General features: G+C 50.3%; 1 protein-coding gene across 2 annotated transcripts in view; it reads right to left on the bottom strand.

Moving 5' to 3' along the window:
• Positions 1 to 23,860, bottom strand: part of HOMER3 (homer scaffold protein 3) — a 288,001-nt gene that overhangs the window by 95,794 nt on the left and 168,347 nt on the right. For both annotated transcript variants that reach the window (XM_085639959.1, XM_085639960.1), the window contains exon 5: positions 6,893 to 7,005. In XM_085639959.1, coding sequence (XP_085496085.1) covers positions 6,893 to 7,005 — 113 coding nt within the window. The remainder of the gene's footprint in view (positions 1 to 6,892; positions 7,006 to 23,860) is intronic.

The following is a 23,860-nucleotide window of genomic DNA, read 5'->3' as shown; positions in this document are numbered from 1 at the left end:
GGACCCTCAAGAGGAACTTCAGGAACAAGTTCTAGAACTTTAGAGAAGTTTGAAGCAACTCTGGAAAAAAGCTCAAAAGATTCATATCTCCGGTTTTCTACATTGGATGTTTGTCATTTTGGTGTCATTTTAAAGATAAAAATGTTTCCTATTTACATAAATTAGTGAGGGAATTTTATTACGTGTTGTGTCCTAATTATTCACTGAATTTTTGTTTTTAAATGCTTTACATACATGTCTCCTACGTTAAGCCTGCCTGCTCGCAGCAAAGCTACCGAGGGCTGAGCATGGGAATAATTTATTAAGACCTTTACTGAGCCCTAGACCGTGTCAGTGTCCTTATTGTCAGTGGTAAATGCATATTTACCACCACTAATAACCCACTTTCCAGCATGTACTTTTAACCCCTTCGCCGCGGGGCGCTGTGCTCATGACGAGCTGAGCTCATCCCGACTCCGCCCACTGATTGATTCTCCCGCACAGGCGGAGAATCAATCGCGCGTGGGCGGAGCGCAACCGTTACGACAAGCCCAGCTTGTCATGAGCACAGCTCCACTGTGCCTCATGACGAGCTGGGCTCGTCATGAGCACACAAGGGGTTAACAGAACACTAGGGGTGCTTCCTAGCACGGCACCGTACTCACAACATAAACAGGAAATGTTTTTTGTTTTCATGCACATCACAGAAACGTATGATGCTTATTGTATAAAGAAAAGGTACTATAGGATTTGAATTACTGCAACATAAAGAAATAGTTTAAACCCACAATGAATATCAAACTGAAAGAAAAAAGCATTGGCACAGTAAAGTAGTGACCCCCTGCCTTGGCTCTGAAGTACACCTCTTTTTATGCAGATGTGCACATGTGATCAGGAAAAATACTGCCACTCGCAGTATAAGACTGACAATGGCTGAAGTGGGCTGATGCGTTGCCACGTGCTGTAGGCTGTGGTGGGCGGAACCAAAACGTGAATGACAGCAAAGCAGACTAATGGAGCAAGAGGGAGACTCAAAGCTTGTCCATGTATGGATATATGTATGTATCTTTTATTTACGAATTTTTTTATACAATAAATCTGCTGAAGCTGTCTCTCAGCCAGACCTAAAATATCCATTAAGAGGTGATCTTGTGGTGATCTCAGAGCGTGAGCCCCCCCAGGCAGGTAATGCACAGGTGAGAATTGGGTCAAACGGCGCAGCGTAGTAGGCGGCGGGTGGCGCGAGCTCGCCGCTAACAGGTCGCGCGTCACTCGTCGGCTGGTGTGACTTCAGCACACCTTCGGTGTTACATGCAGGCACTGTTTTAATTTTCGCAACGAGGCCTGCTCCTGTTCTGTCTAACAAAAGACGCTGGAATCAAGGACGCCACCAGCAGCTTATTCATTCCAAGAAAGAGACAAAACCTACATCTTATTATCCAGCAGCCAGACTCTGCACGCGCGCACAACACAGCACATGTCTAGCTGGACCCCGCCAGGCTCCCAACAATTCTCTCTGTACTTCTCTGTCCCCCCGTGATTACAGCAACCCTCTTTAGAAACAGACACAAAGCCCCTGAAACACCCATTATTCCAGCATTATTTTCAAGGGCATTTCTCACTCGATGCACAAAGATCTTTCGGACCACAAAGGTTCTTTTGTGTACTGCTATCACGGAGATTTGTACATTTTTATATTTGAATTTTTAGGTCTGTCTTAAAGTGAAACTGAACCTGTGATCACTTCATGTGTGATGCAAACCTGCTCTGTTCTAAAGATGGACTAGCCCTCGTGGAGCAGCTGTGCATTGAGAAGTATGTATTTATTTTCTTCCTGTAAAGTATTCTGGCGCTCATGAGGTCTGGCACTCACTATAAAACTAAATAAATAAAAGAACACTCCACCGTGTGTCCCTGTCTCCCCGGGCTCCCCGGGCTCCCCTGCCCCCCTCCCCCCCCCCCCAGTGGTTCTGTGTGGTCAGTCTTCAATGCCCCCAGGGTGTCTGTGTGTCCATTTCAGTGCCTCATTGTCTCCTGTGTCTGCCCTGGGCTCCCATGTGTCTGCTTCTATCTCCCTGTGTCCATCTCTCCCCTGACCCCAGTGGTTCTGTGTGTCAGTCTTCAATGCCCCCAGGGTGTCTGTGTGTCCATTTCAGTGCCTCATTGTTTTCTGTGTCTGCCGGGGCGGGGGTGGACTCCATGTTTCCGCATGCACCTCCAGTTTCCATGTTCCCAGGTCGCCCTTGTCTCCATGTGTCCATGGCCCCCCAATTCCGACTCCAATGCCCATTGTAGCCATGTCCATACCCCCAAAGCCTTAGTGTGTCCCTTGAGCCCGCCCATGATGTTTCCATGCACCCACTCTCCACAATTCCAATACCCGCCTCCCAGTATTACGATGTGTCACGACAACCGACATGTCTGCCTAGTGTCCTGTTGTGTCTCATGTGTCTGCCTGTGTCCCCCAGAACCCTTATCATTTCATGTCCCTCAGTGTCCAACTGTGTCACCGTGTGTCATGGTATGTCCCCCAGAGTCCTTTCATGCCCCCTAGTATCCTGCTGTGTCACCGTGTGTCTGCCTGTGTCCCCCAGAGCCCTTTTCATTTCATGTCCCCCGGTGTCATCATGTGTCTGCCTGTGTCCCCCAGAGCCCTTGTCCTTTCATGTAGCCCAGTGTCCTGCTGTGTCACCGTGTGCCCTCAGAGCCCTTATCCTTTCATGTCCCCCAGTGTCACCGTGTGTCTGCCTGTGTCCCCCAGAGCCCTTGTCCTTTCATGTAGCCCAGTGTCCTGCTGTGTCACCGTGTGCCCTCAGAGCCCTTATCCTTTTATGTCCCCCAGTGTCACCGTGTGTCTGCCTGTGTCCCCCAGAGCCCTTGTCCTTTCATATTTCCTCAGTATTCTGCTGTGTCACCGTGTGTAATGGTATTTTCCTCAGAGCCCTGGCATGATGATGCTGAAGGCGTGGAGATATGAAACTGTTGGCGCTGTTGGGCATTTGACCTTAATGAGCGAAGACCGTGTGTGATGTCCATGTAGAAAAACACTCAGTTCTCCATCATGGGGCGCTAGACCCCATCCTCACCACATTCTCTCTGTAAAGCGCCTCGAAGGCTGTGTGGAGGAGACTGACGTTCAGTGCTCCGGGCTAGAGCTCACCACTCTTGGCTTAAAGAAGGTAAGATGGCTGGGTATTCAATTATGGTAGAAACCGTCATTGTTCGAAGACCATAACATAGGAAACGTAAAAGCTGGAATACGAGCCTCAGTGGGCTTCTGGAAGTCCCTGCCCCTGTCTTCATTGGGTAAGGTGGCAATTATAAAAATGATTACCTTGCCCGCTGCCTTTACACTCTGCAACACTCTTTCCACGAAATCCCTAAATCCTATTTTCAAACATTAGATGGTTTATTGATAGAACTATTATGGGAAACAAACAGAAAAGAGTTAAACTGGGAACTCTCCAAAGGCAGTGGGTGGATGGAGGAGTGGAGCGGCCCCGTATACGACTATATCATATAGCTACCCAACTACAACACGCAGTCCTTTGGCTGGAGGAGGGCAACAATTGGGAGAAGACCCTATTAGAGGGCATGCAGGGCTCGAGTCGGGGTACCACGCGGGTGGACGGCGTCCCCCCACTTATTTTACCAGGTTTTTCCGGGTGGACGCCGTCCCCCCTGCCCAAAAGCTGGACAGCATTGTGTACCAAAGATATGCACCGGTTGTGACGTCACTTCCGGTGACAGCGTCCCCCCACTTCTTTTCATGAGATTCCTGTTGTGACGTCACTTCCGGTGACAGCGTCCCCCCACTTTTTTTTTTAGGACTTGTGCCCTGAGGGCATGTATGAGGGTGGCACCTTACTGGAGCTTCTCATGATGGGGTCCACAGTCCCAAGAGACTCGCCTTACCTGATTAGATGGGTATCAAGGACTTGGGAAGATACGGTTAAAAGGGTGGTCTGGAGACTGCCCTACTCTCCCGACATGCCGCTGTGGGTCATAAGGCCATTGAAAAAAAGAACGGAGCCCATGTCGATACAGAGATGGAAGGACGGGGGCTGCCTGGCCGTGGGAGATCTATATATTAATACAAATTTATAACCCGAGAGGAAGCGATGAATACATTTGAGCTGGGATCAGGTCAATTCCTGCAATACAATAAGATAGCGGCAGTGGCTAGAGAGCTCTGGGTTTTCTTCCCGGAAGAGCCTCCAGGCTCGGCAGTCCTTACGACTATATTATCAATGGCTGGAGGGCGACGTCTGATTTCCCATGGATGTTGGCCCGATAGTTGCCCTCCCGGTCCAGGCGAGATGGGAGGAGGATTCGGAGGAACCTATACTGGAGGGAGACTGCGTGAAAATCCATGGGGGAGAGCGCGAGGTGAGCTCTAACTCCCGATTCTAGTTGATTCAGTATAATATGGTTCATCAAGTGTATCTGACACCACATAGGCTGAGCAAGATTTACCCAGATAGACCGGACACCTGCCCTGGGTGTGGAGAGGCACGTTTTGTGCATATGATATGGGACTGCGGGAGGTTAAGAGCATTCTGGAAGGGAGGGTTGGAAACCATACAGGTGGCAACTGGATGTGTTTTTCCTGAAACGATCCGGTCTGTTCTTTTGCATTTATTACCTACACCAAAAAAGAAAAAGCTGAGTAGAAAGTTTGTGCTCCTGGGTCTGGTGCTCGCAAAGAGGAGAGTAGCAATCTCATGGCATAGCCCGACCCCTCCATTGACACGCAAGTGGATGCAAGACTTAGGAGAATGGGCAACTGCAGAACTGATCAGATGAAGCACCGTAGGAGAGATGATAGACTTGAGGAGGACACACGCGCATGGTCCGCAATGATCGCGGATGTAAGAGATACTGCGGGAACAGATGAGGAGGAGAGATGATAGACTTGAGGAGGACCCACGAGCATGGCCCGCAATGATCGCGGATGTAAGAGATACTGCGGGAACAGATGAGGAGGAGAGATGATAGACTTGAGGAGGACCCACGAGCATGGTCCACAATGATCGCGATGTAAGAGATACTGCGGGAACAGATGAGGAGGAGAGATGATAGACTTGAGGAGGACCCACGAGCATGGTCCGCAATGATCGCGATGTAAGAGATACTGCGGGAACAGATGAGGAGGAGAGATGATAGACTTGAGGAGGACCCACGAGCATGGTCCGCAATGATCGTGATGTAAGAGATACTACGGGAACAGATGAGGAGGAGAGATGATAGACTTGAGGAGGACCCACGAGCATGGCCCGCAATGATGGCGGATGTAAGAGATACTGCGGGCACACATGAGGAGGAGAGATGATAGACTTGAGGAGGACCCACGAGCATGGTCCGCAATGATCGCGGATGTAAGAGATACTGTGGGAACAGATGAGGAGGAAAGATGATAGACTTGAGGAGGACCCACGAGCATGGTCCGCAATGATCGCGATGTAAGAGATACTGCGGGAACAGATGAGGAGGAGAGATGATAGACTTGAGGACACACGAGCATGGTCCGCAACGATCGCGGATGTAAGAGATACTGCGGGAACAGATGAGGAGGAGAGATGATAGACTTGAGGACACACTGGCATGGTCCGCAATGATCGCAGATGTAAGAGATACTGCGGGAACAGATGAGGAGGAGAGATGATAGACTTGAGGAGGACACACGAGCATGGTCCGCAATGATCGCGATTTAAGAGATACTGCGGGAACAGATGAGGAGGAGAGATGATAGACTTGAGGAGGACCTTCGGGCATGGTGTGCAATGATCGCGGATGTAAGAGATACTGCGGGAACAGATGAGGAGGAGAGATGATAGACTTGAGGAGGACCCACGAGCATGGTCCGCAATGATCGCGATGTAAGAGATACTGCGGGAACAGATGAGGAGGAGAGATGATAGACTTGAGGACACACAAGCATGGTCCGCAATGATCGCGATGTAAGAGATACTGCGGGAACAGATGAGGAGGAGAGATGATAGACTTGAGGAGGACCCACGAGCATGGCCCGCAATGATCGCGGATGTAAGAGATACTGCGGGAACAGATGAGGAGGAGAGATGATAGACTTAAGGAGGACCCACGAGCATGGTCCGCAATGATCGCGGATGTAAGAGATACTGCGGGAACAGATGAGGAGGAGAGATGATAGACTTGAGGACACACAAGCATGGTCCGCAATGATCGTGATGTAAGAGATACTGCGGGAACAGATGAGGAGGAGAGATGATAGACTTGAGGACACACGAGCATGGTCTGCAATGATCGCGATGTAAGAGATACTGCGGGAACAGATGAGGAGGAGAGATGATAGACTTGAGGACACACGAGCATGGTCCGCAATGATCGCGGATGTAAGAGATACTGCGGGAACAGATGAGGAGGAGAGATGATAGACTTGAGGAGGACCTTCGGGCATGGTGTGCAATGATCGCGGATGTAAGAGATACTGCGGGAACAGATGAGGAGGAGAGATGATAGACTTGAGGAGGACCCACGAGCATGGTCCGCAATTATCGCGGATTTAAGAGATACTGCGGGAACAGATGAGGAGGAGGGAGGATGGTGCAAGGCTCCCCAGAACAGGGAATGTGATAGGCAGACGAGGACGATACCTAGCATTACGACCCTCTGGATGAACGGTACACGGAGTCTTAGACAAAAGTTAATTTCTGGACACTGAGACATGGGGAGATGGGAGGTAAGGGTGGGGGAACTGTTGATGAGAAAAGAACACTTATGTGGGAGGAATGCAATTAGAGTAATTTATCTCTTGTAACACTGTACAATGACGAATGGGTATACTGTACAATATTCTGGACAATATTGCTCTGTATAAAATGACAATAAAAAGTGTTAAAAAAAAAAAAAAGAAGGTAAGATGGTTCCTCACCCTTCGGACAGCATCTTCTTGAGTCGCTCCTTCTCCGTGGTGATCTCCGTGTCCGCGCTCTGGCTCCGGAACAGCTTGTCGTCGCTGGGGCCATTGATGTTGATGACGGAGGACTGTGGACAAGAGGAACAGTGGCACGAGGGTTAGATGCTGACACCAACAAGCGTTCAACAAGGTCACTGTGAACCAATGACAACACAAAGCACAACTCCAACCTGCCAGTGTCCTTCAGCAACTTCCATCACTAGACTGTCCACGTCCACAAGTGAACATCTGACCATCAGATATCGCCATTGCGGCTTCATTGGGGGTCTTGTGTCCACTTCTGGACGTCTCCTCTGGCGGGTGGAGGCTCCACCAGTCAAGTAGGAAAGGTTCCTTGAACCCTAATGCAAGCAAGGGAAAGGGACGATCTCCTACCAAACTGGCTATTAGAGGACAGCTGGAATTGAAGTGCAGAGGGCCTCTCACATCCTGCAGCCCTGGTGCTACCCCCCTTCACAAGAAGATCCTTCTGACCTATAGAGGCCATGTGTGGAGCAGTGTGTTCACCCACAGAGGCAAAGATGGAACAGTTGTGAAAGTTTTGTCTGGAGATTTGTGTCTATGTGGTTTTTGCCCAGGGCCTGGAGACCTTTTCAGGTTTGCAGAGTGCCCTCGTGCGTTTTGTGACGTTTTATTTTAAGCCAACAGCATGGTGCATTGTGGGACTAGATACGCTACGTCCATCAATATACCAGTTACCACCACTTGAATATCCCCGTAGAGCGTTCAGAATCTGGGTGCCCTTCATGTTATGTTAATATTTACTTTTAAAATGCATAAACGCCAATGCTTCTTGGCGCTTCAGACAACAAATAATTGCAAAAAACAAAACCTAGAACTAAGGAAGGCACATTTAAACTGTGTGAGGTTTTAGTTGTTAAAAAGCCAGGTTTATCACTGATGTCTGATGCAAAGTAGGCTCGAGTCACCATGGGGATCCAGACAAAGGGAATGAAAAATGTACTAGCCATCGTAACAGAAAGTTTCAATTCTATTAAGGACTCGGAGGCGAGGATTATGCTCATCTTTCGCCTTTATTTATCTCCAGTAGCCATGTAAAATTTAACATAGAACAAAACTTTTATCTAAAATGTGGCCGTGGCCAACGAAAAAGCATAATCTCCGTGGATGACTGTGCTAGTTCCGGAAATGGAAAGCAGTAACAACTGGAGGACGTGGGCGAGCGCATGGGTTGAGAGAGAGGAAACTTGCAAGCAACTATTTTGGCTCTACCTAAGATTGTTAAAGTCTTACAGGTTACCCCAGAGCGAATGGGAAAGCAGCCTGATGGAGCATGGTTCTGGGCTCCTTGAGGACACTGATCTGTGAAAGCTTCTTGGCGTTGCTTGGTATTGTTTAAAGGGGAGTCTTTTGGATCAGACATGTTTTATGGCAGCAACCCTACCTTCCACGCGTCCCTCTGGGAAAGAAAACTCTCCCTCACCTCTGTCTATTTCTATATCTCAAATTCTCCCCTTCTCTCGGCCTAACACCCCATCAGGGGTAGCAAGCACTCTATAAATGCAAACCGTTTCCCTCTTCCATCCCTCCGCTGTCCTTCTCAATCCAAATAACTGACTAACATATCCACCACTCAAATTACTTTCATATTTCACTAATTTAATTCACCACTAATCCTTTATGGGTTCCAGAGTAGCGTGCTACTCGCCAAAAAAGCACTTTAACACCAAATCACAGGTAGCAAGCGCTATATAAATGCAAATCTTTTTCCCTCTTGTATATCCCCACTATCCTTTTCAATCCCAATAACAGACTAACCTATCCACCGCTCAAATTACTTTCATATCTCACTATACTAATTCACCACTAATCCTTTATGGGTTCTGGAGTAGCGTGCTACTCGCATAAAAAGCGCTTTGACGCCTCGTCAGGGGTAGTAAGCGCTATATAAATGCAATTACAATACAATACTCTCACTCGGTCTTTATCTGCACAGTGTCATCTTGAGGATTTTGGGGGACAGTGGAAAGAACTATTTCCGAATGTTTGTTTGGCCCCGAATTAGGAGAAAATGTGCAATAAAATTAAAAGTTGCTGTGAACAGGGCTTGCTTGACCCCCTGTGGATTTGTGTGCATGTGTGTGCCGAAGGACATTTCGTTCTGCTGGGATTTGTATTTTTCCTTTGCTCGGCTGCGGGTGCCCAACATGTTTCTACTCATCACTGCCCAGAGGGAGGCTTAGATCCTATTCGCTGTACATGTAGGTGTGATATTTGTAAATTCACTTCTCCAGGATGCTGACTTGCAGGCTGCTGAGAAGGTGCGGAAGCGTTGCTGAGGAGGTAAACGCCTCTGCAGCTTTGTGGCTTGGACCTGTGATGTGCATTTGATCGGTTTAGTTTCACTTGTCAGATTTCAGACATGGGACTGCAAGTCCCAGCATGCACAGCTCTGCTGGGTAGAAGATAGGACCGGCTGAAGGTGTCAAGGCTGATTATCGACTTGAGAGGTTCTGCTTCTGAATCCCAGCTCCACCCTTGCCCAAATGTGTAATCCTGGGAAAACATTTTATCTAAGTCTCAGCTCCACTTCCCAAGCTAAAATGTGAGTGCTTGAAAAGGATCTCAAATCTGATGTTTATTTCTGCACATAAACTGATATTACAGCTAACAGGACAGAGGGAGGAGGCCCCCACCCCTGTATGTAATAGATGACTAGGACCTGGAAAGCTATTGGATGCTGGTGTTATGACGTCTCCTCCTTTTGACTGTCCTGCCCCAGCCCTGCCGCGTGAGCAGAACCTTCTCCCGTGGTGGTGTGCTGGAGGGGTGTGGGTGAGGATGAGGGGGGTCGGGTGTGTGGTAGGATTTCTGCGGGCTGCCCCCTCATCTCAAGCGGCCAATAAGTGATTTCACACTCTGTGCCCAGACACGGGAGGCGAGAGATCACAGACTCCCCCGGCTAATGGAAGGGGACAGGTGTCTGCTCCCTGGGGTGGGGGAGAGGGGCTGACTCATCCAGGAAAGGGCCACGTGCTCAGCATTACAGATGCCCCCCTCCAGCAGACCCACAGACCGTGGGGCACAGACCCACAGCCCCGCCAAAGGCCCTTGAAGGGGAACGCTTGGGCCTGGTAAGATTGCGCACACACCACCAGCCTTAAAAAAACCCCAAGCAGGAGCCTCGAGAAAAGCCACAATATCCACTCAGCCTTTCATCCTTTCGAGGCTGACAAAAGGAGTACCACTGGCCTGGACAGTAACCTGCTATCAGCAACTAAAGGCGAGAAACATGGCAGCGAGCGCTACCTAAATGCACTGATTAAAGCCATTATTCCATTAGGAAGATACTGAGGCCACGCGGGGTCGGTGCCTGTTTAAAGCAAAGTCTGATGCCTATAACAGGCGCCGACCGCTACGCGACTGAAGTGTCATGAAAGGTACTCGATCACTATATTCCAAAGCGCATCTGTCTAAAACCAAAGCGGGTGCCCGTATATTTTCGAGCCGAGCTCACGAACAACGAAATCATTATCCTTAAAAAAAATGCAATGGTTCCGATCACGCGCAGGTTCTGCTTACGCTCCAAACCCCCACTGCCAGTGGCGATCCCCTCCCGCGTTGGCGCCTGCCCCCCCCCCCCCCCCCCAAGCCCTCCGTGACCCGGTAGATGTGGCAGACATTCGTAAGGAGATTGAATCCTTCTTTGTGGCTAACTCTCTCTCCAACACTCCCGAGGATGTCCGTTGGGATGCCTTCAAAGCTACTATTCGGGGAGTCATCACCTCAATCTCCATTGTCCGGACCAGGGAGGCTCGGTTGGTGGAAGCCACCCTCTCCCGGGATATTAAAAACTTGGAGCGTGGGGATCATGCCTGTCCCTCCCTCGCTAATAAACGGCGCCTGACTACCCTGCGTGGTAAACTGCGCTTACAGCACACTAATAAGGCCGAACGTCTTCTTGTTAACTTTAAACAGAAATTTTACGTGGGTGGTGATAAGGGTGGGGCGTGCTTAGCGCGCCGTCTACGTACTCAGACTGCCCGATCCCATATTGCAAAGCTCAAGCGGCCGGATAGCTCCTGGGCTATCTCGGAGGCAGACAACGCTCATACTTTGATGGTCTTTTACACTGATCTGTATGCCAGTGATCCTTGCTCACCAGAGGCGGTCGAGACGGTTCTTGACTCTTATCCCTGGGACCCTCTTGATCTGTACTTCACGGAGTTACTAGATGAGCCTATTTCCCACAAGGAAATTGCTAAAGCATTGAAACCGCTCCCGACGGGCAAAACCCCAGGTGCCGTCGGTCTACCGGTCGCTTTTTATCGGGTCTTCTACCCGCAACTGCGGGACCACCTGCTCCATCTCTTTAACAACTTTACTGATCACACGGGCCTCTCTCCCACGATGAACGAAACGGAAATAATGCTTGTCCCTAAGCCTGGCAAGGACCCAACTCTGGCGGCTTCTTTTCGCCCCATTCCCCTGTTAAATACTGATGCCAAACTGTTCACCAAAATCTTGGCTAACCGTTTGGAGCCTCATCTTCCGGGCATTATAGACCCTGATCAGGTGGGGTTCGTCCGCCAACATCAGGGCGCAGACAATACACGGCGGATTGCCCACTTGGTGGAAAAATCGCGTATCAGAGATCTCTCTGCCTGCCTGGTTTCTCTTGACGCCAAGAAGGCGTTTGATCGTGTGGACTGGGGCTTCCTCCAGAAGGTCAGCTTGGGACCTGGATTTATTTCTTAACTGATGGCCCCCGATGCAAAACCTACCACCCGCGTTCGCATCAACGGCTCTTACACCGTTCCTATTCCTATCCACCGAGGCACTCGCCAGGGGTGCCCGCTTTCCCCTCTATTATTTACACTTGTTGTCGAGCCCTTAGTTATTGCTCTATACCGCAATCAGACTATACAGGGTATTCGTATGGGGGGTACTGAACACAAGGCTTCCCTCTTTGCTGACGATCTGCTTTTGACCTTGTCCTCTCCGTCGACCTCTCTTCCAGCGGTGACTGAACTCTTGAAGTCTTTTGAGGCCGCTTCCGGCTATCGGATTAACCTTGCGAAATCCAATGCTCTCAACCTCACGCTCTCAGCCTCGGAGGTCCAGGGTTTGCGGGACTTACTCCCGGTACAGTGGACGGATGAGTCGATTCGTTACCTGGGCCTCAACTTGACTCCTAAGCTCGCTTCTTGGTCCTCCTCTAACTGGCCTAGATACCGGAAGTCGATCCGCGATGAATTGCGTCGCTGGGAGGGCCTCCCACTAGCGTGGCTGGGGCGCCTTAATGCCGTCAAAATTGTCCCTTCTCCCTAAGGTTCTTTATCTGTTCCAGTCTCTTCCTACTCCCATTCCGCACGCTGACATTCAGGCCTTACAACGCGATTTTACAAAGTTTATCTGGGGGAAGTCCCACCCCCGCTTCTCTCATAAACTACTTATGCTTCCCAGATCTCGGGGTGGTCTGGCCTGTCATAATTTACTGGAATATTATTGGGCTTGTCATCTTTGGTTTATATCGGAATGGATTGTTCCTGAGTGCGAGAAGCACTGGTTCCATATGGACCGTGCGGTGGCTTGCAGACCATTGTGGGATTTATCCTGGCTCCCGCGTGAGGCACGCCCTCGCAGTGCCAACATAGCCACTCCAACGAGAACGGTCTTGGAGATATGGGATAAATTGACGCTCCCCCGGGGCCTCACGACTTTCCCTTCCCCCAACACCCCATTAACTCTCAACCCTGCATTCCCCCTGCTTTGCAGCCTCAGGCTTTTGCGACTTGGACCATAGAGGAGAGGCGTGTGCTCCAGGATTTGTTTCAGGGTTCTGTCCTCCGCACCTTTGATCAATGCAAACATTTTTTTCATCTCACAGATAAAGCGTGTCTGCAATATTGTCAATTGCGTCATTGGCTATCTTCCCCAGTGTACTCCCGGGAGGTGACTCGCCAGCTCACCCCCTTTGAGTCCCTGGTGCGTAGATTCGAGGGGTCTCGGGGCTTAATCTATAAAACATACTCTGTCCTTCAACACTCTCGACAGCTTCCGCTTCATGGCTACCAGGCGTGCTGGGTTTCTGATCCGGCTGCTGACATCCCCCCGGAGGACTAGGATCGCTTGTGGAAGGACATCCCTAAGGTGTACCGTAGCATCTCCCAGCGGGAGTCTGCTCATAAGCTGATGACGCGCTGGTATTATACACCTACCCGTCTGCACCAGATGTTTACGAACACTCCTCCGACTTGCTGGCGATGCCGGACTGATAGAGGGGACTTCCTACACAATTGGTGGTCTTGCCCAGGTCTTTTCCAAGTTCTGGAAGGAGGTCCTCAGTCATATGAAAGAGGTGGTGGGCTTCCCGGTGCCTCCTATCCCGTCTCTAGCGATTCTGGGCATTCGGCCCGGCACATTGAAGGCCATGACTTAGACACACTGGTACTTAATCCTCCACTTATTGGGAGCGGCGCAACAGTGCATCGCCTCCTGTTGGAAGCGACCCCACCCTCCTCCTATTGCTGAGTGGTTTCTCCGGCTGTGGGATGTCCTCTCACTGGAGCTGCTTACGTCCCACCTCACTCACACTGACACGCGCTTTGACCGCATCTGGCGCCCACTTATACACTATCACACTAGAACTGAACACTCCAGCCTGATGCCCCCTAGACTGCGGGCTCTACAGCTATTCGATGACCCTCTGGAGCCCTTCTCTCGTGGCAAGAGAAAGGTCACCCCTAAGTAATCTGTCTGGTCTGTCGGGCACGTCCTTCGGGCCTTCTGCTCACTAGACTCCACCCTGGGCGTTTGGCTTCCCCCCCCCTCCTTCCTAGTTCCCGGGCGCATCCACCCCTGTCCTCTTCTCCCTTCTCTTCCCCTTTGAGGGACGTAGCTTCCGCTGTTCTTTTCTTTTTCTTTCTGTCCTCCTTTATCTCAGGTTTCTCTTTATGTCTTGCTCTTGTTATATGACGGTTTTTGTTTTATACATAGCAAAGTGTATTAGTATTGTCGCAGTACAAATTATAACCTCCAAGTGGATGGAGAGCCTCGCCTTGACTGGACCTTGCTAGTCTTGCCCAGCTGCTTGACGCTTGGTTGTGTTGCTGTGGGACCCTTATACTGGGCAATGGAATTCTAGTTCGGCCTACGCCTTCTGGTCCCCTCTATCGCCTCCCCTTTGGGAATGGCGAAGGCACCTCTTTCTTTTTACAGTTGTCCCCTGTGTTTTGGGAAGTCGCTGTGCCTTCATTACATTTGTGTATTCAATTCTTCCTACCTGGAGTTGTCCCTTTGTGGGGGTCCGGACCTGTTTGCCTCTTGTGTTACCCACTTTTTGTTGCTCCCCACCGCGGTCCTCCAACTTCTGCGACATGTGTAATTTTTTTTCTCCTTGTTTGTACTCAATAAACAGATGTTAAACAAAAAAAATGCAATGGGTCCAGGCCATATGTACCCCGCTGGGTGACTTGTAATAGTAAAATGTCACACTTGTGGTGGCTAGTATCCAGCAGAGCCAACCACGGGGGCCTCCAGAGAAATCCTCTGGGCCAGCGCACTTACATTTTAACAAATGAATCACTGCCTGCGCACCAGGACCAGTGATTTTTGGGTTTGTTAAACAAGCTCCCACTTTAGGAGTATGTTAAACAAAAACAAAAACAGCATGCTGGCCAGGACAAGCAAAGATGGCTCCTGCTGGGCGTGTGCCTCTGCCTCCAGGGCATCCACTGCACAGAGGGGTCCACTGAAGGCCCAGAGACCCCTCCAGGGATGTGGGATCCATGACTGGATAGAGCCTCAGAGGATCTGGTGGGCCACAGGGATCTAAACGGCCCCTTTTGTTTGGTCGTTGCCAGGAGACTTGAAGTGGTCACAAACTTCCAAATGGAGGTGTGATGGCAGCTGGATGACCTGGGACTATCTATCTGGGACCTGCCAGGCTGCACATTGCTCATCTACCTAAAATGTTTCCTCAGCCCATGTGGGGGCTTAGCCATCAGTAGTGCTGCAGGTGCAGTGGCACCGGGACCGTGGGGCTTACCCACTGCACCCCAATCACAACTGTTTCTGTACTATCCAACAGGGCGTGGAACAGGGAATTTCTTCAATTTCATCAAGGCCCCGGTCACCCTTGTTACCCCTCTGTGTCTCCGCTGAGAGCTGAGGAGGAGAAATTAGAAGTTGTGACATTTGATTCACTTATCAAAATAGATTTGGACTTCTGTATAAATTTAGAAGATCTCAGCATCATTCATAGCAGAAGGTTACCAGATGGCACCGTGTCATCAAGGATGCAGTGCTCCTGTTCTAGGTTTTATTTGGCAATCAAATGCAGTGTGGGAGTTGTGGTCTTGATGGACTTGGTCCAATTAAACTAACACAAATGAAAACAATGATTTGTGAATGAAAAGTCCAAGACAGGATCGCTGCATCCTTGGTGACAGAATCTTCTGGTCATATTAACTTTGCAACTTTTGCATCATTGGTACTGGTAATATAGTACAAAGCTATATAGTTGGGGATATCGAAAAAGTTGATTTAGAAGCCAAAACTGGCCTGGAACAGCAGCACATGTGAGTTTAAGGAGATTAAACCAAAAGCACATCAAACTGACAAACAACTTCCGACCTATCTCCAATATTCCTTCTCTGGCGAAGCTCCTTGAAAAATGTGTTCACATCCAGCTTTGTAACCACATTGAGCAATTCCAACTATTAGACCAATTTCAATCTAGCTTCCCTGCAGGCCACAGCACTGAAGCAGCTATGACACCCACAGTGAACGATGCACTAAAAATGTTGGATCACATCCAATCTTGCCTTTTAATCCTCCTCGACCTTTCGGCGCCATTCGATACAGTCAAGCATGACAACCTCCTAGACCTTCTGGAACACCCTATGGGACTAATAGTCAAGGTTAATCACTCGCTATCGCAGACCACTCCGACACACAATCCTCACTTTCGCCCACTCTCTTCAACCCGTTCATGGAGCCTCTTACGGAAATTCTGAGTTCATCCAACATCCAGTACCACATGAACACTGATGATACCCAACTATACCTAAAAGTCTCGGCCCCAGAAGACATCAGAAACCCTCAACACAACTCTACAGAAAACTCAAAATTGGCTAGCAACCGATCACCTCAAACTAAATACACACAAAAAAGAATTCCTCCTTTTTGCCCCACGCAACCAGCCACCTGTCATTGAAGAATGGTTGAAGCATCTAACAGCCCTCAACCGCACTCCACAAGACATTGACTCCGCGAGATCACTGGGATGAACTCTTGACAAGAACCTCAACATGCAAAAACACATCAGTGCCGCCACCAAAGGAGCGAATCATCAAATGAACATTCTAAGACAATTAAAGCCTTTCCTCCCCCTAACAACTTCCAGCATGCAGTGCAAGCTCTAGTGATTCCCAGGTTGAAATATGGAAATGCAACCCTCTGTGGCCTGCCCAAATCCAATCTGGCTCCTCTAAGGGCTTCGCTCAACTCTGCTGTAAGGCTCATCGCTGGCTCAAAAAGAAACAAACATCACTCCCTATCTGAAATCCCTCAACTGGCTCCCTTATGAAAGCAAGAATCCAGCTAAAAATGCCTGCATGAAACATAAAGCCCTCCACTTCAACACCCCTAGGTATCTCGCTCAGAAGCTCAAACTTTCTGGTGGCTGCAGATCATCCAGAAGCTTACTTCTGAAACCACAGAGCTTCCACAAGAAGAAAACTTACAACCACTCTTCCTCTGGGATTGACCGGAGAATTTTGAACACATTGACTCCTGAAGTCAGATTGAATCCCTCAACAGTCTCCTTCACGAAAGAAGTCAAAGCTCTCCTTCTGAACAAATTTCCTAGATCCTAAGATACCCTTTTCCTCTAGTAAACGCATGGCTACTCCCTTTTTCTCATCACTGCATGATCCTGCAGTGTTCTAGTATATGATATGTTGTTTGCAGTGTGTTATCTCCTCTGCTCTCTTTACATTGTAAAGTGTACTCTCTCTCTTCTGGGTAATACCCTCTATATGCTATCATTGTTATAACTGCTCTGCTCTCTGTAAATGTGTAAAGCGCTCTGATACCCGCAAGGGTCATGTTCGCGCTATAAAAAACTATTAAAATAAAAACAATCTGAGCACAGTTCCGCTGCTTTGACCCTTCACCAGCTCCAAGAAGCAAGAGAGATCTACATTAAATCTCTGTGTTTGATCCATAAACCAGTTCACGGTAGCAGACTTTCACTTCTATCAACTCGCCACAAGCCATCTGATCGAGCACCACAGCACACCTCCCTGGACTATCATTTACAAACAGGATTGGAAGTCGAGCCTTCTCAGCGGCTGCAGCTGAACTATGGAATACCCCTCCATCCTCAATCTGACAGGGGATCCAGGGGCTGGTTTCGAGTTTAGCCGGCAGCGGCAAGTCCATTGCGGAGGAGGAGTACTTATTCCCACCATACTGAGGGTCCTCTGGCTGCCAGATTTAAAGTTGTCCGCCAGCACTGTGGGTAACTCTAAACATTGACAGGAACCGCTGTCACGTTACACATACACAGGAATAGTAGCCAACAGGATAGTTTTGCAACCGTAAAACCAGCAGACCATTGTTGCAAACCACTTTATCCACTCTACCACATTGTGTGATCCTCAGCAGGTCACTTTTGGGAGTGCTTAGAAACAAGCTCAGCACACCAGTCGTAAGGGCTCATAAAAACATGGATTAAAAAACATGCGTTGCCATAGTAGTCCATGGCACTGAAAAGAACTACTTTGCATGTGGCTGTCCTTGTTAAAGAGCAGAATGTCGCCATTCAGAGTGAGGTTAGCCAATGGCTGACGTTAGCTGACCCTTTGCCCCGTGCCGTATGCTTTAGTAGGTGGAAGAAAAATGCAAATCACACAAAAACAACCAATGGATGAAGAGGGCTGGCAGAAAGCCCCTTTAAGTATGTTGTATATTTAATTTTAGGAAAATCAAAAGGTCTTGGCTAACACCTGACCTAAATATGGCTCTATGATTTGTCATACTCCTTTGAAGTGAGAGCCTAAAGCCCATTATAACGTTTATTAAGGCCCGTTACATCAAGACCAATGTTTCTCGCTCAGTGTATTTTAACATGTACTATTTGCTACATATTTGTAAAAAACTGCATCGTCAGTTTGTAGCGTTGCCCCACAAATGTAGGGTCGAACTGGGCTCCTGCACGTCTGCCCTGTTGCCCAAGGAAGGCCTCAAGTACTTTTCCTTATAAATGAGAACTATCATGGCACTTTGACAAAGGGTGCCTGCATCGGCACACTGTGATGTGCATGCCAGGGCTCGGTGCCACACCCGTGATGCAGGATACATCTCAAGCACCAAGAAGCAACTGTAGAAAAGTATCCTTTCTGACATGGTCGCCCCCACTTTTTGCCCTGGTACTGATGCCTTTTGACTGGTAGTGCACTGGGCCCCTGCGAACCAGGCACTCCAGTGCCCTTTCCCTTAAAACAATGTAAATGTCTAATTCTAACCCAATTGGCAAGGACTATAGCACCCCATAAGTCCCTGTTAAATGCTACCTATGGTACCCAGGGCATGGGTACTAAAGATTCTGCAGTATGTAAGGTGCCACCCAAAGGGACCCCCACAAAAACTGCATGCAGACTGCCATTGCAAGATGCGTGAAAGGACGCAAGCCCTTCTGAAAACACCACATTGCCCACTCCCTGTGTGCAATGTCCGAGAACGCTGCATGTCTTATATGTGAGTCAGCCCTACAGCAGGCCTCAGTGCCCTGAGGCAGGGTGCATTATAATACATGTGAGGGCGCATCTGCATGAGCAGGTAGGCCCCACTTATGTCTAGTTCAATTACTAAGACATTGCAATTGATCAGGCAGCCATCTTGAGTACACGTGCCGGGCACTGGTTATTACGAGTTACCCAGCTACATGAAGGCTGCACTGAAACCTATGGTGTTTGGTACCGAACACCTTGTCCTAATAAATGTTTACCAATACCAGCACTAGATTTACTATGTCATGCACCCAGAGAGCACCTTGGAGGTGCCCCATGAAGACCTACTAATCCTCTAGTGTGCTGGCTGGCTGGTATCGTCTAGCCTGCCACCACAGACAAGTTTCTGACCCCCTGTATGAAGGAGCCTGCACTCTGAGAGCAGAAACAATGCCGGTTCTGGAAGATGGTGTTCACACCTCCTCCAGCAGGATGGCTAGTGACGTAGCATATCAAGGCCAGAGGCTTCAAAGCCCCTGCCGCCTTTGATATGAGACCCTGGCTTCCCCCCAGACCTGGGGAACGCCACCACCTGCCCTGGGTCCCATTTGGCACCAGAGCAGGTGGAATATTAGTTAGTCAGAAGGCGTATCACACTTTCAGGTTAGGTACACCCCCTAAGGTGGGCCACCTGAAGTGGACAGTCGAAGAAGGGTTTCACCATCTTGGTGAAACTAGGAACTCTGGGTCAGGATTATGCCCACTCTCCCCAGGAAGTGGTCATATATGGGGTGTATTCACCCCAGGGGAAAGTAGACCATTGGCTACTACCATACACTCCCCTAAATGACAATAAATCGAGAATTCCTATCACCAGGAACTCAGATTTGTCTACTGGGAACCAAAGGAAGAACAAATATGGGACGAATTCATGAGAACAGGGGTCCTGCACCGAGATTTGCGCCAAACCCTGCCTGACTGCTTGCACCGTGACAATCGCAAAGAACAACTCGTCCAGAAGCTGAACAGCCTCCCCAAACCCCTGGAATACTGTTCTCGTCTTCAACAACCGATTAGCATCTCCCTGCACTGACTGCATCCACCCAGTACTTCGTCTTGCTGTCCATCGGAGGCACAGAGGAAGAAACTCACCAGGAAAAGATTGATATGAGCCCAGGTCAGCCCCGTCACTCTCACGAAGTCTTGAGCCGCTGACCGCTCCCAGAGCCTCTGAGCACCAATACCCTAGGTACTGGAGCCCTTGCAACTACCAAGGCTTGTTGGGTGTCCAGTCCAGACACCACCAACCAGCCGTGGTGAGACTTTAGGACCCACAAGGTCTTTGAGGCCATTGTTGAGAGTGGCCCTGCTGCCCTGTTTTCTTTCACCCTCCAGGTTACCAAACCCAAGTGAGAGCCTCCAACTACAGCGACCTGCCACACAAGACACCTCTGCACCCGAGCCCCCAGCCGGGGTTCATGTAACCGACTGTGTCCCGGTGCTCCAGAGACCCTCACGAGCCGAGCCCTCCTTTGGGTTCTGCCCCCACTTGCAGCCTTCCTTTCGCAGGTACTTCTTCCATAGACTTTAACATGTAGCGCTCGGGGCTACCATCGCTACCAGCAAGTCTGCCCCCAGACACACCAGGGCAGGTAACACTGAGCTGCTGGAGGTGTCTTGGAGTTTGGCCCTAGGCACCTTAAGTTCTAGAAGGCACCTTCCAAAAATGTTTGCAGGTACACCTATGCAGTGTATGTTTTTTTTCCATAGGATAGCATTACAGTGGTCGAGGCTTATACAGCAAAACAGTTGTTTGACGGTATTTTCCATTTCTAAAATCTATAACTTCGACAGTACTTACCTGATTCCAATGATCTTGGTGTCTAAAATTATAGAAAAATCTTTTTCTAAATTGGTCTCACATTTTTTTCGAGTGTGTCTCATTTATTGACTGTGTGTACAAAAAATACTTAACACAGCCCTCTGATGAGCCTAAACTACTCAGCCACACTACCACAAACAGAACACCTGGGATTATGAATTTAAGCCCTGTAAGCAAACAAGGGTCATCTGGCCTTTCTGCATGCCGTGCCCTTACACTGGCACTACCACATAAAAAGCCAGCTTCCTACAGTAACCTGGCAGGCTACCCTGGCACCACGCCGGGCACCCCTGCCAAGGTGCAAGAAGCGAGCAGTTCCAGGAGCCCCAGCTGGGCATCAGCGGTCAGGCTGAAGATGGCGGCCCTCTGTGTGGCCCCACTCAGGCGTCAACACCCCAGGAGTAAAGGGACAGGAACAGAGCGTGCTTCAATCAAGGCTGGGGGGGCACAGAGGAGAGACAGGGAGATGAGAGGGGCAGAGGCATTTACAGTACTAATCTCAGCGTGGGCCACGCGCAGGGCTCTGGTGCCAGGCCACCCCTTGGCATTACTCCCTTTACACTACGCTTTGTATCACCCAGCGCCTCTTTCCAGCCTTCCCTAGGCTCAGCATGCAGACTGCTCCTCCCCCACCCCACCTGCCTCCCTCCTCACCAGCGAGCACTCACTGGTGCAAACACCCACATCTCCCGCCCCCACCCTCCCTGGGGTCTGACTCAGCTGCCCCCCTTGGGAGAAGTGTGTAAAAACACTGCAGCACACGTCTGCCGGGCTGGAACAGACCCTTCCAGGGCAGACATCTCGGCCGGCCCTTGTCTGGGCCCAGCAGCTCCTACAGCCGCAGCATTTACACTGCATTCTGGAACTTGTAGGCTGTATCCCATGATGCAATGCGCTACTTAAATAATCAGACTGAGGAACCCCGGGAATTAGGGATGACTCGCACCAGGACAGACAGGGGGGCCTCAAGGGATTCCGGGGGAAGCCAGTCTCTGGTTAAAGGAAGCATTATGCTGATAAAGGTGCTTTGTTATAAGAGGATAGAAATGAGCGTCAGTAATGGGTCATCACGAACATCTTTTGTCATTGGTAGCCTGGCTGGGAGAAGGTGTCAAAAGGGAAGGGACCCCAAATATTCTTCAATAGCCCCACCCCCACTTCAAATAATCACACTGCGGATACATTTACACGCTAGTGAGGCCTCCCTGAGCGGAATAGTATGTTTGGCGAGCGTGCATTTGACTGCATTTTTAAAACGGTAACAGAACTTAACTGCAACGTTTAAAATGAGTCTATACATATTTAAACATTGGCAATTTAAACAAATAATTGTGAAAAATTCTGAGGGGACCTAATGATTTTTTTTCCCCACTGAGGAGGCGCAGCATTATAAAGTCTGGAGACCGCTGCCCTATGGACTCGCTTCTTTGTGGCCCCCACAACCCCCAATGGAAACACGTGCCGGGAACTTTGGGAACGTTCTAAGTGAGGCGTGGGGGCCACCAGGAACATACCTAACGCCTCACACTCTGAGGAGGGTTTGGCTGTTGCACAAGAGGTCACTGGCGGGGCTGGTTCAGGGTTTCCCGGTTTCTCGCCCGTGTTGTTGCCAGTTTCTTGATTTCTAAGCTTCGTGGCGGTTGCACCTTTTGCTGTTTTGATCCCCCTTCGCATGTGCATTTTATAAACTTAACAGAGCCCAGTCAAGCCAAACACAAACCCTGGGGGGCGATCCTTGCAACTCGAATATTAAGACGGAATTCCACGCTGTAAAATGTATTCAGAGTTTTTCTCCTCGGGGTTTCCTTCGCGGGGCCTGCCTGTGCACGAGGCCCCGCGAGGAGGAGAGAGCACGGGTTCTGTGAAAGGCGCCTCTGAAGAGCCATTCTTGCGTCCCGCAAGGAATTATATGGCATACATTGGTGCAAAGCTTACAACTCTCATGAGAATGGCTAGAAACAATAGGTTGCTCAGTTCTCCAGAGATGCCTCGAGGCGCACACAGCACAAGGAGGCGCTAGATTTAAAATCAGTATTATTCTCAGGCAGACGGGAGGGAAGTATTGCTATAAGTTCAGCCGCGAGCAGGGTCTGGTGTGTGGGGAGGGGGGGGGGGAGCCAGTAGTAAGGGGGCGCACTGCTCCAGTTCAGGGTGCAGAGGACTGGTGCCAGGGGGTACAGGGGTGGTGACAGTACTGATGCCTGGTGCCAGGGGGTACAGGGGTGGTGACAGTACTGATGCCTGGTGCCAGGGGGGTACAGGGGTGGTGACAGTACTGTAGCCTGGTGCCAGGGGGTACAGGGGTGGTGACAGTACTGAAGCCTGGTGCCCGGGGGGTACAGGGGTGGTGACAGTACTGAAGCCTGGTGCCAGGGGGGTACAGGGGTGGTGACAGTACTGATGCCTGCTGCCAGGGGGTACAGGGGTGGTGACAGTACTGAAGCCTGGTGCCAGGGGGTACAGGGGTGGTGACAGTACTGAAGCCTGGTGCCAGGGGGTACAGGGGTGGTGACAGTACTGAAGCCTGGTGCCAGGGGGGTACAGGGGTGGTGACAGTACTGAAGCCTGGTGCCAGGGGGTACAGGGGTGGTGACAGTACTGAAGCCTGGTGCCCGGGGGTACAGGGGTGGTGACAGTACTGAAGCCTGGTGCCCGGGGGTACAGGGGTGGTGACAGTACTGAAGCCTGGTGCCAGGGGGTACAGGGGTGGTGACAGTACTGATGCCTGGTGCCAGGGGGTACAAGGGGTGGTGACAGTACTGAAGCCTGGTGCCCGGGGGGTACAGGGGTGGTGACAGTACTGAAGCCTGGTGCCAGGGGGTACAGGGGTGGTGACAGTACTGAAGCCTGGTGCCAGGGGGGTACAGGGGTGGTGACAGTACTGAAGCCTGGTGCCAGGGGGTACAGGGGTGGTGACAGTACTGAAGCCTGCTGCCAGGGGGTACAGGGGTGGTGACAGTACTGAAGCCTGGTGCCAGGGGGTACAGGGGTGGTGACAGTACTGATGCCTGGTGCCAGGGGGTACAAGGGGTGGTGACAGTACTGAAGCCTGGTGCCCGGGGGGTACAGGGGTGGTGACAGTACTGAAGCCTGGTGCCAGGGGGTACAGGGGTGGTGACAGTACTGAAGTCTGGTACCAGGAATGCAGAGGATCGGTACCATGACAGTACTGAAGCCTGGTGCCAGGGGGTACTGGGGTGGTGACAGTACTGAAGCCTGGTGCCAGGGGGTACAGGGGTGGTGACAGTACTGAAGTCTGTTACTAGGAATGCAGAGGATCGGTACCATGACAGTACTGAAGCCTGGTGCCAGGGGGTACTGGGGTGGTGACAGTACTGATGC

The sequence above is a fragment of the Triturus cristatus genome, chromosome 12, assembly GCF_964204655.1.
Source record: "Triturus cristatus chromosome 12, aTriCri1.1, whole genome shotgun sequence".
Taxonomy (NCBI): Eukaryota; Metazoa; Chordata; class Amphibia; order Caudata; family Salamandridae; genus Triturus; species Triturus cristatus.
The sequence above is the reverse complement of the archived record's forward strand: the minus strand, read 5'-3'. Positions and strand labels throughout refer to the sequence as shown.